Here is a 16,040-nt window from a genome sequence, read left to right as displayed (position 1 = left end):
ACCAAGATTGGTGGAATGGCAAATTGTGCGGAGGGTGTGGAGAGTCTACAGAAGGATCTAGATAGGCTGGGCGAATGGGCCAGGAACTGGCAAATGGAATTTAATGTTGGCAAGTGCGAGGTGGTCCACTTTGGTAGGAAGGATTATTACTTACGTGGAGAAAAACTGCAGCAGGCGACGGTGCAGAAGAACCTCGGGGTCCTTGTGCATGAGTCGCAAAAACACAGCTTGCAGGTGCAGCAGGTGGTCAGGAAGGCGAATGGGATGCTGGCCTTCATAGCGAGGGGGATTGAATATAAAAGTAGGGAGGTCTTGCTGCGGCTATATAGGGCATTGGTGAGGCCGCAGCTGGAGTACTGTGTGCAGTTTTGGTCGCCGCACTTACGCAAGGATATTTTGGCCTTGGAGGGAGTGCAGAGGAGGTTTACTAGGCTGATGCCGGAGTTAAGGGGGTTGAGCTATGAGGAGAGGCTGAAAAAATTAGGCTTATACTCGTTAGATTTTAGAAGAATGAGGGGAGATCTCATTGAGACGTATAAGATGATGAATGGGATGGATAGGATAGAGGTGGAGAGACTCTTCCCGCTCAGAAAGGACAGTAGGACTAGGGGACACAGCCTCAAGATAAAGGGGGGGCGGTTTAGAACGGAGTTGAGGAGGAACTTCTTCACGCAAAGGGCGGTGAATCTCTGGAATTCTCTGCCTGTTGAAGTGGTGGAGGCTACCTCGCTAAATATTTTTAAGACGCGGGTTGATGGGTTTTTGATAAGAGAGGGGATTAAGGGTTATGGAGAGAGGGCGGGAAAGTGGAACTGAGCCACGACAGATCAGCCATGATCTTATTGAATGGCGGGGCAGGCTCGAAGGGCTAGATGGCCTACTCCTGCTCCTATTTCTTAGGTCCTTATCCTCCACTGTTCCTCAGCTGTCCTACCTACCAATCTGTGCCCCCAATCTACATTCGCCAATTCCTCTCTTATCCTATCGTACTTCCCTCTGTTCAAACAGAGGACACAGATTCGGGACCCTACTTTCTCATCCTCCATCTGCATCAAAAACTCAACCATACAATGATCACTCGTCCCAAGAGGGTCCCTCACAACAAGATCCCTAATTCTTCCTGCCTTGTTACACAACAGTAGATCTAAGATAGCTCACTCCCTCGTCGGTTCCATCACACACTGTTCAAGGAAACTATCCCTACAGCATTCCAAGAACTCTTCCTCAAGCCCACCGCGTCTGACTTGGGTCAACCAATCAATATGCTGATTGAAATCCCCCATAATTATCGCCGTTCCATTTCTGTGCGCATCATTTATTTGCTTGTTTATAGCCCACCCCACCTCCAAGTTATTATTTGGGGGCCTATAGACCACACCCACCAGCATCTTCCTCCCTTTACTGTTCCTTATCTCCACCAACGATTCCACATTCTGCTCTTGGGAGCTTATATCTTCCCTTACTAGAGCCCTGATATTATCCTTAATCAGCAAAGCTACCACCTCACCCCCCCCTTTTTCCTCCCGTCTCTCCTTCCTAAACACGTGATACCCCTGGACATTCAGCTCCCAGTCCCTGTCACCCTGCAACCACGTTTCCGTAATGGCCACCAGCTCATATCCATTTGTGCTAATCTGCGCCACCAGCTCATTCACTTTGTTCCAAATGATTCGTGCATTCAGGTAAAGTGTCCTTATCACAGCCTTTATCTGTACCCTATTTGAAGGAACGCTACCAACCTTTCTCATGCCCCCTCCTCCCTTTATTATTGGGACATCCTCAACATTTTCCCGCACCCGCACCCTCTTTTACTTTAGACACCCCCAGCACCCCCGCCCACAACCCCTCAACACCCCCCCAACCCGCCCACAACCCCTCAACACCCTGCCCCCCACCCCCCTCCTCCTCCCCCACCCCACCTCCCCTCCTCCCCCGCCCCCCCTGCCCCCCCAACACCCCCTCCCCATCCTCCCCCCTCCCCCCATCCTCCCCCCCAGCACCCCACTCCTCCCCCCCTCCAGCCCCCCTCCCCTCCTCCCCCCATCCTCCCCCCCAGCCCCCCTCCCCGCTCCTCCCCCCCAGCCCCCCTCCTCCCCATCATCCCCATCCTCCCTCCCCAGCCCCCCCTTGCCCATCCTCCCCCCCAGCCCCCCCTTCCCCATCCTCCCCTCCCCTCCTCCTCCCCCCCACTCCCCACCCCTCCCCTCCCACCCCCTCCCACCCCCTCCCCCCCACCCCTCCCCTCCCACCCCCTCCACCTCCCCTCCACCCCACCCACCCCCCTCCCCTCACCCCACCCCCCACCCCCCTCCCCTCACCCCACCCACCCCCCTCACCCCACCCCCCATCCACCCCCCTCCCCTCACCCCACCCCCCCATCCACCCCCCACCCCCCTCCCCCCACCCCACCCCTCACCTACCCCACCCCCACCCCTCACCCCCCCACCACCCCCACCCACCCCTCACCCCCACCCCACCCCCACCCCTCACCCCCTCACCTCCCCACCACCCCCCCCACCCCTCAAGGGTAGGTCGTGCCTTACTAACCTTATTGAGTTTTTTGAGAAAGTGACCAAAGAGGTGGATGGGGGTAAGGCAGTTGACATGGTATATATGGACTTTAGTAAGGCGTTTGATAAGGTTCACCATGGAAGGCTTCTGCAGAAAATGCAGATGTATGGGATTGAGGGTGATTTAGTTAATTGGATCAGGAATTGGCTAGCAGATAGGAGACAGAGGGTGGTGGTTGATGGTAGGTATTCGTCATGGAGTTCGGTTACAAGTGGTGTGCCTCAGGGATCTGTTTTGGGGCCACTGCTGTTTGTAAGTTTTATAAATGATCTGGATGAGGGTATAGTTGGGTGGATCAGTAAATTTGCTGATGACACCAAAGTCGGAGGAGTGGTGGATAGTGAAGAGGGGTGTCATAGTTTACAGAGAGACTTGGACAAGTTGCAGAGCTGGGCTGAGAGGTGGCGGATGGAGTTTAATGCGGAAAAGTGTGAGGTAATTCACTTTGGCAGGAATAACAGATGTGTAGAGTATAGGGCTAACGGTAGGACTCTGAATAGTGTTCATGAACAGGGGGATCTAGGTGTATGTGTACATAGATCCCTGAAAGTTGGGAATCAAGTAGATAAGCTTGTTAGGAAGGCATACGGTGTCTTGGCATTTATTGGTAGGGGGATTGAATTTAGGAGCCGCAACGTCATGTTGCAACTGTACAAAACTCTGGTGCGTCCGCACTTGGAGTATTGTGTGCAGTTCTGGTCCCCACATTATAGGAAGGATGTGGAGGCGTTGGAGAGGGTGCAGAGGAGGTTTACCAGGATGTTGCCTGGTATGGAGGGGAGGTCCTATGAGGAGAGACTGAGGGATTTGAGGTTGTTTTCGTTAGAAAGAAGGCGGCTAAGAGGGGACCTTATTGAAACATATAAGATGATTAGAGGTTTAGATAGGGTGGACAGTGATAGCCTTTTTCCTCGGATGGAGAAAGCTAGCACGAGGGGGCATAGCTTTAAATTAAGGGGTGGTAGTTATAGGACGGATGTCAGAGGTAGGTTCTTTACCCAGAGGGTGGTGAGGGATTGGAATGCCCTGCCTGCTGCAGTTGTAAATGTGCCTAGTTTGGGGGCGTTTAAGAGATCCGTGGATAGGTTTATGGATGGAAAGGGATTGGTTTAGGTTAGAGGGTCATTGCTTTTTAATTGGTCGGCGCAACATCGTGGGCCGAAGGGCCTGTTCTGCGCTGTAATGTTCTATGTTTACTCCACTCGCTCCAGCGAACAATTGGTATCTAATCGTGGGATTCGGTGTGGTTTATATATAGAATAACAGATACTCGGGAGTGAGTTACAGACTGGATTCTACTCGAGTGGTTTGGGTGGTTTACATAGAGAGTAACAGATACCCAGAGTCAGTTACAGATTGGCATCTAATTGAGGGGTTTGGGGTGGTTTATATATAGAACAATTCACCAGGGAGTGAATTACAGATTGGAATCTAATCAAGGGGTTTTTGTAGTTTATATATTGAAAACAAATATCCGGGAGTGAGTTACAGTCTGGAATCTAATTGATGGGTTCAGGGTGCTTTATATATAGAATAACTAACATCCGGGAGTGAGTTATAGAATGGAATCTAGTCGTGGGATACTGGGTGGTTTATATATAGAACAGGTCCCCGGGTGTGAGTTATGGACTGGAACCTAATCAAGGGGTTTTGGTATGGTTTATATATAGAACAACAGATACCCAGAGTGAGTTACAGACTGGAATCTAATCGAGGGGTTCAGATAGTTTATATATAGAATAACAGATACCCGGGAGTGAGAGATAGACTGGAATCTATTCGAGGGATTCGGAGTGGTTTATATATAGAACAACAGATACCCAGAGTGAGTTACAGACTGCAATCTAATCAAGGGGTTTGGGGTGGTTTGTATAGAACAATTGATACCCAGGAGTGAGTTACAGACTGGAACCTAATCGAAGGGTTTGGGTGGTTTATATAGAACAACAGATACCGGGGAGTGAGTTACAGACTGGAATCTAATCGAGAAGTTTGGGTGGTGAGACAGCAGGGAATTGTAGACCAGTAAGACAGGTGTTGATACTGTGGTAAAATCTAGAATCCATTATCAACGATTTTATAGCAAAACACTTGGAAAACAATGGCTAGATTGGACAAAGTCAGCATGGATTTATCAAAGGGAAATCATGCTTGATAAATTTAGTGGAATTCTTTGAGGATATAATTCATTGATGAGGGGAAGCCAGTGGATGTGGTTTATCTGGCCTTTCAGAAGTCCCACATAAGATATTAGGATATAAAATTGAAGCACATGGGATTGGAGGTAGTGTATTGAGATGGATAGAAAACTGGTTGGCAGATAGGAAACAAAGAGCAGGAATAAACAGGCCTTTTTCCAAATGGCAGGCAGTGACTAGTGGGATACTGCAGGGATCAGTGCTGGGACCTCCCAGCTATTCACAATATATATTAACGATTTAGTTGAGGGAACTAAATGTAACATTCCCAAATATGCAGATGACACAAAGCTGGGTGAGCTGTGAAGACAAGGCAGAGATCCTTCAGTGAGAGTGGGACAAGTTTAGAGAGTGGGTAAATGATCAATAGATATAGTATAATTTGGATAAACGTAAGGTTATCCACTTTGGTAGCACAAACAAGGCGGCAAATTAGTATCTGAATAGCCATAAACTAGAAGTGGAGAATGTGCAATAAGGCCCGAGTGTCCTTCACCAGTCGTTGATGCAGGTGAAGCAGGCAGTAACAAATTTAAATTGTATGCTGGCTGTCATAGCGAGAGGATTCGAGTACAGGAGCAGGGATATCTCACCTGGGCCTCACCTGGAATATTGTGTGCAGTTTTTATCTCCTGATCTGAGGAAGGATGTCCTTGCTCTAGAGGAAGTACACAGAAAGTTTACCACACTGATTCCTGGGATGGAGGGACTGATGTAAGAGGAGAGACTGACTAGGTTAGGATTATATTCGCTGGAGTTCAGAAGAATGCAGAGTAATCTCACAGAAACTAATAAATTTCTAAGAGGACTAGACAAGGTAGATACAAGGAGGATGTATCTCATGGTGGTAGTGCCCAGAACCAGGGATCACAATCTGAGGACACATGGTAGATCATTTCTGCACTCAGAGGGTGGTCAGCATATAGAATTTGCTACCCAGAAAGTAGTTGAGGCCAAAACATTGAATGTTTTCAAGAAGCAGTTACTTATAACTCTTGGGATGAAGCGGATCAAAAGATATGGAGGAAGGTGGATCAGGCGATGGAGTTAGATGAACATAATGAATGGCAAAGCAGGCTCAAATGGCTGAATGGCCTCCTGCTTCTAAGTTTCTATGTTAATTTATTTTATTGCCTTTTGAAAATTCGTACTTACATTTCTCTTGGTTCCATCTGTTCATTAACATATCAGACCACTCACTGATGTTTAGACTCTTTCAATCTCTCTGATTCTTTATCTAATCCAATGCCCTCGAGTGCCTTGATTAAACCTGCCTCCCCCACACTTCCAGGCCAGGCAGAGCACTCCAGACCCGAATGACTTTCTAAATGAAAATGTTTACTTCATGTCACATCTGATTCTTTTGTAAATCACTTTAAATCTGTGCCCTCTCGTTCTTGATCCTTTTGCGTTTGTGACAGTTTCTCCCTGTCTACTCTCTCCAGCTCCCTCATGATTTTGAGCAGCTCGATCAAATCTCCTCTAAGCCTTCTTCTGTCCAAGGAGAACAGTCCCAACCTCTCCAAGCCATCCTTATACCTTAAGTTTCTCATCCCTGGAACCATTCTTGTAAACCTCTTCTGCAATGTGTTCACATCCTTCCCAAACTGTACATAATACTCCCGCTGAGGTCTAACTAGTGTCTTGTATGAGTTCAGCATCTCTGGATCATTCTTGTAGTCTGTGTCTCTATTAATAAAGCCCAGAATACCATATGCTTTATTAACTGTTCTCTCCACCTAAACTGCCACCTTCAATGATCTATACACGTTTACACCTGGGTCCCTCTCCTCCTACATCGTCTTATGAATTTTACCCCTTATTTTGCATTGTCTGACCATATTCTTCTTACTATAATGCATCACCTCACACTTCTCCACATTGAAATTCATCTGCCAATTACCTGCCGCTTCACCAACTTGTCCATGTCCATTTGAAGCTCGGTCCTGTCCTCCTCCCAGTTTACAATACTTGAAAGATTTAAAAATTTGTACCATCTGAAAACTTTGAAATTGTTCCCTGCACACCAAGAGTGGAAAAGATTTGTGTGTGCCTCTTCCTTAGGCAGACCCAAAGCAGCAAAGAAAGGGTACAAGAGGGAGCACAGGCTGGGTAGAAAGCTCTCCTCAGCTCTCTGCTACGAGGGTTTTCTCCAATCCAGGTGATAAAAATCCAGGCTGATGTCTCCAGATCGTTAGTCCAGGCCTCTGTATTACTAGTTCAGTAACATAACCATTATGCCAGCTTATCTCATATAGAATACCTCCTCTGCACTCCCTCCAAGGCTCGAAGGGCTAGATGGCCTACTCCTGCTCCTATTTCTTATGTTCTTATTTCTTATGAAAATGGGAGAGTTCCGGATCCATTTTTTGTCGAGAAAAAAATTCAAATCTTATCACAAAAAAGTGAGGTAAAGTGTGATTGTCCCAGCAGGGAGAGTGAGCAAAGTCAAAGTCAAAGCCAGCCTCTGACTGCAAGAGGCTGCTATTCCACATGCGCCTGATCTCCCAGCACTCTGTGTACAAGAGCATCAGGAAATTGTCACTCCTCTTGCCGCACCCTCATTCCAGGGTGTCTGGTGGGCATTGTCAGGGTTCCAGGCTGTTATTGCCCAAGGGATACTACTCATCCTTGCCCCCGAGCACCCGAGGAGGCCTCAATGGCCTCCAGTCCCATCTGCAATGCTGTCACATCAGGTTCCCGTTGCTGATGTCCACACGTGATCCTCACTAGTGAGGTCCTCCACCAGTAGGCCATTAAGGCAAGTGAGCCCAGACAATTGCATCCTGGGCTCGCTAATAATATTTAAATTTTTAAAAAATTATTTAAATTAGCCTCATTCTTTTCCCAGGGGCATGAGGCTGATTACACAGGCAATTCAGTGCCAGTATAATCATGAGGCGAGAAACCTGTTGGGTTCCCGATTTTTTTTGCCTCCATCGATGTCTATCCACGCCTATCAGACAACATGATGAGCTGGTAAGATCGAACACCTCCTGCCCCCCCTTGCCCCCTAAAGGCTTGATCTGATTGAGGGAATTGAAGATCATTTAAGAAGTTAAAAGAATGAAACTATTTCCTATGGTCAGGGGTATGGGGAATCCAGAACAAGGGGAAACAAACCTTAAAATGAGAGTTAGGGCAATCAGGGGTGATCTTAGGAAACACCTCTGAATGGTCTCCTCCTGTTTCTGTGCAAAAGGCCTCCTGTTAAAAACTATTGGAAATAGGAACAGAAGTAGGCCATTTAGCCCTCAAGGCTGCTCCGCTATTCAATTAAATCATGGCTGATTCAACATTTCTCACATCCACTTTCCTGCCTTTTCCTCATAACTTTTGATTCCCTTACTGATCAAAACTCTATCTATCTCAGCCATAAATATACACAAGGACTTTGCCCCTACAGCTCTCTGTGGCGAAGAGTTCCAAAGGCTCACAACACTCTGAGAAGAAATTCCTCCTCATCACAGTCTTAAAATGGCGCCCTTTATTCTGAGGCGATGCCCCCTGGTCCTCAACTCTCCCATGAGGGGAAACATCCTTCCAGCATTTATCATAAGTATCCATGTTTCAATGAGTTCACCTCTCATTCTTCTAAATTCCAAACAGTCCCAACTTGTTTAACGTCCTCATATGACAATCCCTCTATACAAGAAATCTACTGAGTGAACCTTTGCTGATTGCCTCCAATGAAGTAATCTATTTGCTTAAATAAGGGGACCAAAACTGATCACAATATTCCATATGTGGTTTCATCAGTACCTTGTACAGTTGCAGCAAGACTTCCCTACTCTTATTTTCCAACTGCCTTGAAATAAGAGCCAATATTCCATGAGCCTTCCTGATTCCCTGCTGTACCTGAGTACTGGCTTTTTGTATTTTGTGCACAAGTACCCTCAAGTCCCTTTGAGTTGGAGTTTTCCGCAGGTTTTCTCTGTTTAAATAAGACTCTGTTCCTTTGTTTTTCCTTTTAAAATGAACAACTTCACATTTTCCTACATCATACTCCATTTGCCAACTTTTTGCTCACTTACTTAACCTATCAATCTCTCTTTGTAAGCTGTTTCTACCCCTCTCATAACTTACCTTCCCACATATTTTTGAGTCACCTGCAGATTTGGCTGCAGTATATTCCTCCAGGTCATTAATATATAGTAAGCAATTGCAGTCAGCACTGATCCATGTGGAACACCACTGGTTACAGTCACCAATCTGAAAAACAACTCATTATCCTCACTCACTTTTTCTGCCCATTAGCCAATTCAATATCCACGCCAATATATTACCTCCAATAAAATGGGCATTTACAGGAAGGATGTGGAAGCTATTGAAAGGGTGCAGAGGAGATTTACAAGGATGTTGCCATGATTGGGTGGCATGCCTTATGAGGGAGCTCGGTCTTTTCTCCTTGGAGAGAGAGAGAGACGAAGGATGAGAGGTGACCTGATAGAGGTGTATAAGATGTTGAGAGGTATAGATTGGGTGGATTCTCAGAGGCTTTTTCCCAGGGCTGGAATGGTTGCTACATGAGGACACAGGTTTAAGGTGCTGGGGAGTAGGTACAGAGATATCAGGTGTAAGTTTTTCACTCAGAGGGTAGTGGGTGAGTGGAATCAGCTGCCGTCGGTGGTGATGGAGGCAAATTCAATAGGATCTTTTAAGAGACTTCTGGATGAGTACATGGGACTTCATAGAATTGAGGGTTACAGGTAAGCCTAGTAGGTAGGGATATCATCAGCGCAACTTGTGGGCTGAAGGGCCTGTTTGTGCTGCAGGTTTTCTATGCTGTATGTTCTATGTTAATTTATGACTTAATATTTTGTGAGGTATCTTGTCAAATGTCTTCTGAAAATCCAAATAAAACAAGTCTGCTGGTTTCCCTCTCTCCATTCTAGTTGAAACTTCCTTGAAAAACTCTCATAAATTAGTCAAACATGATTTTCCTTTCATGAAGCCATGCCGACACTGCTTGACTAGATTATAATTTTACAGATGTGCTGTGATTACATCCTTAATAATCATTTCCAACATTTTTCAAACAGTAGATGTTAGGCTAATCAGCCTATTGTTATCTGTTTTTTGCCTCCCTCCTTTTTTGAATCTGGTTGTCACATTGGAAGTTTTCCAATCCTTTGAACATAAGAACATAAGAAATAGGAGCAGGAGTAGGCCATCCAGCCCTTCGAGCCTGCCCCGCCATTCAATAAGATTGGTACTTCAACAGAATCCATTTGGAAAATTACAACCAGTGCATCCATTATCACTATAGCTACTTCTTTTAGGATCCTGGGGTGCAAACCATCCTGGACTTGGGAACTTAGTTACCTTCAGCCCCATTAGTTTGTCTAATATTACTTTTCTAGTGATGGAGATAGAACTTAATTCTTCCTTTGTATTCTTTAGTATCAACTGATATAAATATATGTTTAAATTCTCAGCTATTTCCTTGTTCCCCATAACTATCTCTCCAGATTCATTTTCTGAAGGGATTATGTCCACCTTGATCTGTCTCCTGCTTTTAAAGGCCTTACTGTCAGTTTTTATATTCCTTGCTAGTTTGCCCTCGTAGTTATTTTCTCCCTTTTTATTACCTTTTTTATCCTCCTTTACTGGATTCTCAATTTATCCCAGTCTTCAGGGCTTACTAGGATACATTTTTGCTAAAGTCATGAATTATCTCATTAAATATCTGTCACTGCTTGCTTATGGTCTTTCCTGCTAATTTATCTGCCCAGTTCACTTTTGCTAACTCTATTCTCATTTTATCGCAATTCCCTTTACTTAAGTTAAACACAGTTGTTTCAGACCCAAGTTCCTGTGAAATAGGCTTGAGAGGACCGAATGGCCTCCACCTATTCCCACATAACAGACTCAAGAGACAGTTCTCAAGAAGAGTTATACACACTCAAAATGTTAACTCTGTTTCTCTCACCACAGATGCTGCCAGGCCTGCAGAGTTTTTCCAGCATTTTTATTTCATATTTCCAGTATCTGTGATATTTTGGTTTTATTGCATTTTATGGCCTCCTCTCGTTCCTGTATAATAGGCTGGACAAGGGGCCGAATGGCTTCTTCCTGTTCCTGTGTAACAGGCTTGAGGGGACTGACTGGGCTCCTCCTAGTCCTGTGTAACAGGCTCGAGGGGGCTGACTGGGCTCCTCCTATTCCTGTGTAACAGGCTCGAGGGGGCTGACTGGCCTCCCTCTTTCTATAACGTCTGGGTCATTTACTAGTTCACCTCTCATTGATAAATTACAGTGGAAAGGGCTATACGTTACTCATGCTTAATAATTACTGTTTTTCAGGGTTGATTAGTTTGTTGTTATTCTGGTGATCACCTTTGAAAGAGAATCATGCCTTTGAAACAACACAGGAAATCCAGAGCACATTCAAAACTACTCAAGAAACAGACTACAATAGATCATTTTATAAAGAAGGTGAGTGAGTGGCAGATGTAATATGGGAATATGATGTTGTGGCAATAACAGACAGATGATTCAAACAGAGACAAGACTGAGCTCTGCTTTGTACAACATGTTCAGGAAAGATAGAGAAGGAAGAAAAAGAGGAGGGTTGGTCCACAATGAAAAATACATTTAATCTTAGGATCATAATATTCCCTCACTAGGTCTGCCGATTCCTGAAAGGTTTTGATATCTGGTGCCTGTGGGAAAATTAAGTTGTGAATAACAGCAAATGCCAACGGTCCACAAGCAGTCAGAATGACTCATTGCTTTTCATCAATGTTATTAGTACTAAAAATGTAACACATGCGTTCCACAAACTCTGCAGGGGTCAAAATAACCCAGTTTCCTGGACAAAGACACAATTCCTGAAAATGGCCAACCTAAAGTGAGGCTGGCTGCTAGTGAGCAGTTCTGTAGAGTCGTTCTTTTTCGCTAATGAACTAACTTCCCAGAGCTTGGTGTCCCTTCAACAGATTTCCTTTATTTTACACGTTTATCTCCATTCCTAAGAGTGCCTCAGGTAAAAAGTCAGAATCCAGTGTCTCAATAGACCTGGTACTCCTCATTATATACACAAGTGAAACTCTGGGCAACAATCATTACCTCAATCAGGGAGTTCATACTGCAATGGGCCCATCTCATGGGCCTTGTTGAGGTCATTACACTAGTGTCAACAGGGAAACATTTTGGGAACATCATGTCATAAGGCTTGAGGTATCACGACAGGTAGCAAGGATAAGGCCTTCTATTGGCATATAGATAGTAGACAGATCGTAAGAGGAGGGCAAAGGTTGAATCACTAAATTAGAACTCGGCTGTTCAGGAGTGATATAAGAAAGTACTTCTTCTGATATTAGGCGATTTAACCAAATAATCAGCCAGCCCTTAAGACATTTTCCAATACAACTATATAGTCATCAAATCCGTCTAAAACGTCCCTTCGGTAAATTACAGAGATTCTTTTTGACAGACTCATTTAACCTCTTTAAAGATCCCTTAATAAACCATACTCATTATTTCCCTGATAAGTAGTTGTAATAAACTATATTCATTATTTCTCTCAGAGTGGCTAAATGGAGATAAGATAAAGATGAGTTTTAATTGAATGGAAAAATCTAAATAGCCCTCACTGTTCGTACATTATAGGGTCAAGGGTCTGAACGCCCTCCTCCTGTTCCTGCGTAAAAGGATCAAGGAGATCAATGTTGTCCTCCTTTTCTGTGCAACAGTCTTGAGGAGCTGAATGGCCTCCTCCTGCTCACATATAACAGGTCAAGGGGCTGAACGGACTCCTTTTCCTGTGTACAGGCTGGAGAACGGGCTGAATGGCCTCCTCCTGTTCCTGTGTAACAGGCTGGAGAACAGGCTGAATGAGGCAACTTCCTGTTCCTGTGTAACAGGCCAGACAAGGGGTTGAATGAGGCCTCCTCCTATCCTGTGTAATGGGCTACAGAAGGGGCTGAATGTCTTCCTCCTCTATCCCTGTGTGACAAGCTGGCGAAGGAGCTCAATGTCCTCCTCCTGTTCCTGTGTAACAAGCTGGAGAAGGGGCTCAAAGGGACCTCCTCCTGTTCCTGTGTAAAAGGCTGGAGAGGGGCTGAATGGCCTCCTCCTGTTCCTGTAAATCAGGCTTGAGGAGCTGACTGGCCTTCTTTTGTTTCTGTGTATCTGCCTTTAGGGGCTGAATGGCCTCATTTTGTGGTTGTGTAACAGCCTTTAGGGGCTGAATGGCCTCATTTTGTGCCTGTGTATTTCCAGTGAATTTTCTGATTGTTCTCTCCTACAGGTGAACGATGAAAACCAAACTTCCATCACCCCAGCTTTGGGTAAAAAAGCTCGCACTGAAAGAAGGACACCTCTCTCTGAAAGCAATGGCTCAAATGATACCAGTAAAATGCCAGAGGCACCAGCAAGCAAAGTTACAGAGCACAATGAAGAGGACAGAGTGAAAGAATTCACATTCAACTTCCAAAAAACTAGCACAGAGTATGTGGCAAGAGGAAAACTGGATGAGAATTTATATTCTGTTCTGATGGCTTCTGAGGCATTTAAGGAAGCACAAGAGAAAAACGAGGGGAAGGAATTCCATTTCATCGGGAAAAGGGAATTAATAGGTGCTGTGAATCTGGGAATGCCGTGCAAATGTCTGCCAGAGAAAGCCCATTTTGAAGTGATATTCTATCGAGATAACAGTGAGATGCATTATCGAACTGACAATCCTTGAGGCAAGGAGTGTGTCATATTCCATATCAGCAGCACTGGAAAATTGGCTGGCGGACTTAACACAACACCAAAATGTGTCATCAAGAGCAAGTCTCTGAGACGCAGTAGACATGAACTGTGCGTTTACGCCTTTGCAGGCGAGACTATCCGAGAAGCTCTGTCTAAGGATGGGAGGTTCCTGCCTACAATTGAGCAGTCAATGCGGAACCTGTTCGAAGGGCAGAGATGTATACAGTCCAGCGACACTGTGAATGCCCTCCACAATAAGCACTTTGAAGTTCAACTGAGCAACAAAATGATCAAAGCAGAAAGCAAAGCAGGTAGTGCCAGTCCTAGGGAGAAGCAGCAGGAGGAGAATGTGCCAGAGGAAGGGAATGAGCTGCTCCGTGAGCTGAAAAAACAGGTTGATCAAAGTCTAGGAAATGGAAAAAGCATTAAGTACCATCGAAAGCAATGGAATTTGTTAAAGGAAGATTTTGGGAAGCTCACAAGTGATGGAGTTCCCATTACTATCCATGACATGCTGGTCCAATTGAGTAAGGCTGTTGGATTCATCAAATGGAATAATAATGGGAATGAAGGTACTGCCTCTTGCTTCCACCACTATAATGGCTACATTCTAACTTGTCATCATGTTGTGAAGATGATCGTAGGAAATGGGGTGCCTGAGAATGAGTGGGGGGCCGTAATAGAGAAATGTACTAAGATAAACTTTACCTACAAAGAGGACCATCCTACCGGTGACTGGTATAAAGTAATGCCGTGGTTCGAGGTGTACTGTCCAGATCTTGACTACGCAGTGCTAAAACTAAAGGAATCACAATTTCTACCAGCTCTGTCACGCACTGTAATCTCCCCACCCAGTAATGGAGCGGTCTACATTATAGGTCACCCTACAGGGGCTCGCAAATCCACCGACACTTGCAAGGTCATTCCCTTTGATCAACGAAACGTTGGATACTATATGCAGCTTTTCACTATGTTTACTTTCAGAGAAATTCAAAATCCAGACAGAATTACCTACAACAGTTGTTTCTTCCATGGCGCCTCTGGTTCTGCAGTGTTCGATTCCTCTGGTCAACTTGTGGGGATGCACGCTGGAGGATATACATATAAAATCGGCTCCAAGATGAACAGTGTGATTGAATTTAGTCCAACCATTAAATCCATTGCGGCCCACATGGAAAAACACCATCCAGGATTTGAAAGGTCATTTTTTCTCACTCATCAGAATGAAACCCAGGACAAGCAGAACGTATCATCCAATGACCAGGAGGAAGTTCCAATGGATGTCGAGTAAATGGAAGCAAGCAATCAAGCTTTAAAAGGGCAGATTTAAAATTCCTACCCTTGTTACGTTGGTGCCACCCTTGCCTTCATACTCTGTTATTTCAAGATTACCTTGGTTGGTCTCCCTCACCCAACATCTCTCTGTAAAATCACCCAAAATACTCCAGTTTATACGCTGACTTGCACACATTATTTAAAAGCCTCATTCATCATTACCCCCTTGTACTCACAGAACGACACAACAGATTCCAGCGCTATCGTGATTCAGTTTAAAAATTCTCAGTTGTGATTTTAAACCTCTCTATAGTCTCAACAGCCACCTCCAACTTGACAACCTTTGAGATTTTCGCATTCCTTGAATTCTGACCTCTAATTTCCATTGCTCCGCTGGGGGACTTAAGATTGAAGCAGCAAAAAGTAAGTTCAGGAATTTCTTCCCTATCTCTTTTTCTTTCTGTTAGGTTGGCACAGTGGTTAACGTAGCGCCAGGGACCTGGATTCAATTCCAGCCTCGGCTCACTGTCTTTGTGGAGTTTGCCCATTCTCCCTGTGTCTATGTGTGTTTCTTCCAGGTTCTCCGGTTTCCTCCCACAGTCTAAAGATGTGCAGATTAGGAGGATTAGCCTTGGTAAATTGCCCCTTAATTTCCCAAGTTATGTAGGTAAAGTGGATTATGGGTTATGGGGATCGGACAGGCCTGGGTAAGCTGCTGAGTCAGTGCAGACTCAATGGGAGTAATAGCTTCATTCTGCAGTATAGGAATTTTATAATTCTATATTTCATTCTTCCTTTGAGATGTTGCTTGGCCATGTCGAGTCATAATAACTCAATAGGTGATTAATTCAGCCCATCAAATCCATACCAACTCTGCAGTCCAATCTGTCCCAGTTCCCCCATTTGGGTGGGTGGGGGTGGGGCGGCAATTCTCCCAAAAACACTGAATTGGTGGGAAAATTGTTCTACATTACGACTGCTTTTTCAGTCAGCTGCAGACCTGAATCTCCCCACTCCATGCAATGCAGAGGTCACAATCGTGAATATCATTAAAACCCCAGGTGGTAGGAGGGGAACTTATTCATGCCAGAATTTGACAGTTCTGGAGCTCTGCGCCAGCGCAGTAGCCCCGATTTTCTCAGACTCCCCAGGACCAGTTCGATTGCTGGCCAGCCCAGGACCACTGCAGTGCTGCCCCTCCAGCCTCCCCACAGCCTGATCGGGGCCCTCATGACAATTTCCAGGCTAGCTCTGACCCTCCCTCGCCCCAGAGCGGCTTGATGTCCAGCCCACCCTC

At 45.3% G+C, this 16,040-nt stretch overlaps 1 protein-coding gene across 1 annotated transcript; it reads left to right on the top strand.

Moving 5' to 3' along the window:
• The first annotated feature begins 11,078 nt into the window (after nt 1-11,078).
• On the top strand, nt 11,079-15,557 carry LOC145351599 (serine protease FAM111A-like). Its single transcript, XM_080201183.1, is given in 2 exon segments — nt 11,079-11,206; nt 13,023-15,557. Coding segments are annotated over 2 exon segments (1,821 nt in total). The 5' UTR covers nt 11,079-11,122; the 3' UTR covers nt 14,760-15,557.
• Nucleotides 15,558-16,040: the final 483 nt, after the last annotated feature.

Source organism: Carcharhinus amblyrhynchos, chromosome 13 (genome assembly GCF_965287045.1).
Source record: "Carcharhinus amblyrhynchos chromosome 13, sCarAmb.v2.hapA, whole genome shotgun sequence".
NCBI classification, from domain to species: Eukaryota; Metazoa; Chordata; class Chondrichthyes; order Carcharhiniformes; family Carcharhinidae; genus Carcharhinus; species Carcharhinus amblyrhynchos.
The sequence above is the reverse complement of the archived record's forward strand: the minus strand, read 5'-3'. Positions and strand labels throughout refer to the sequence as shown.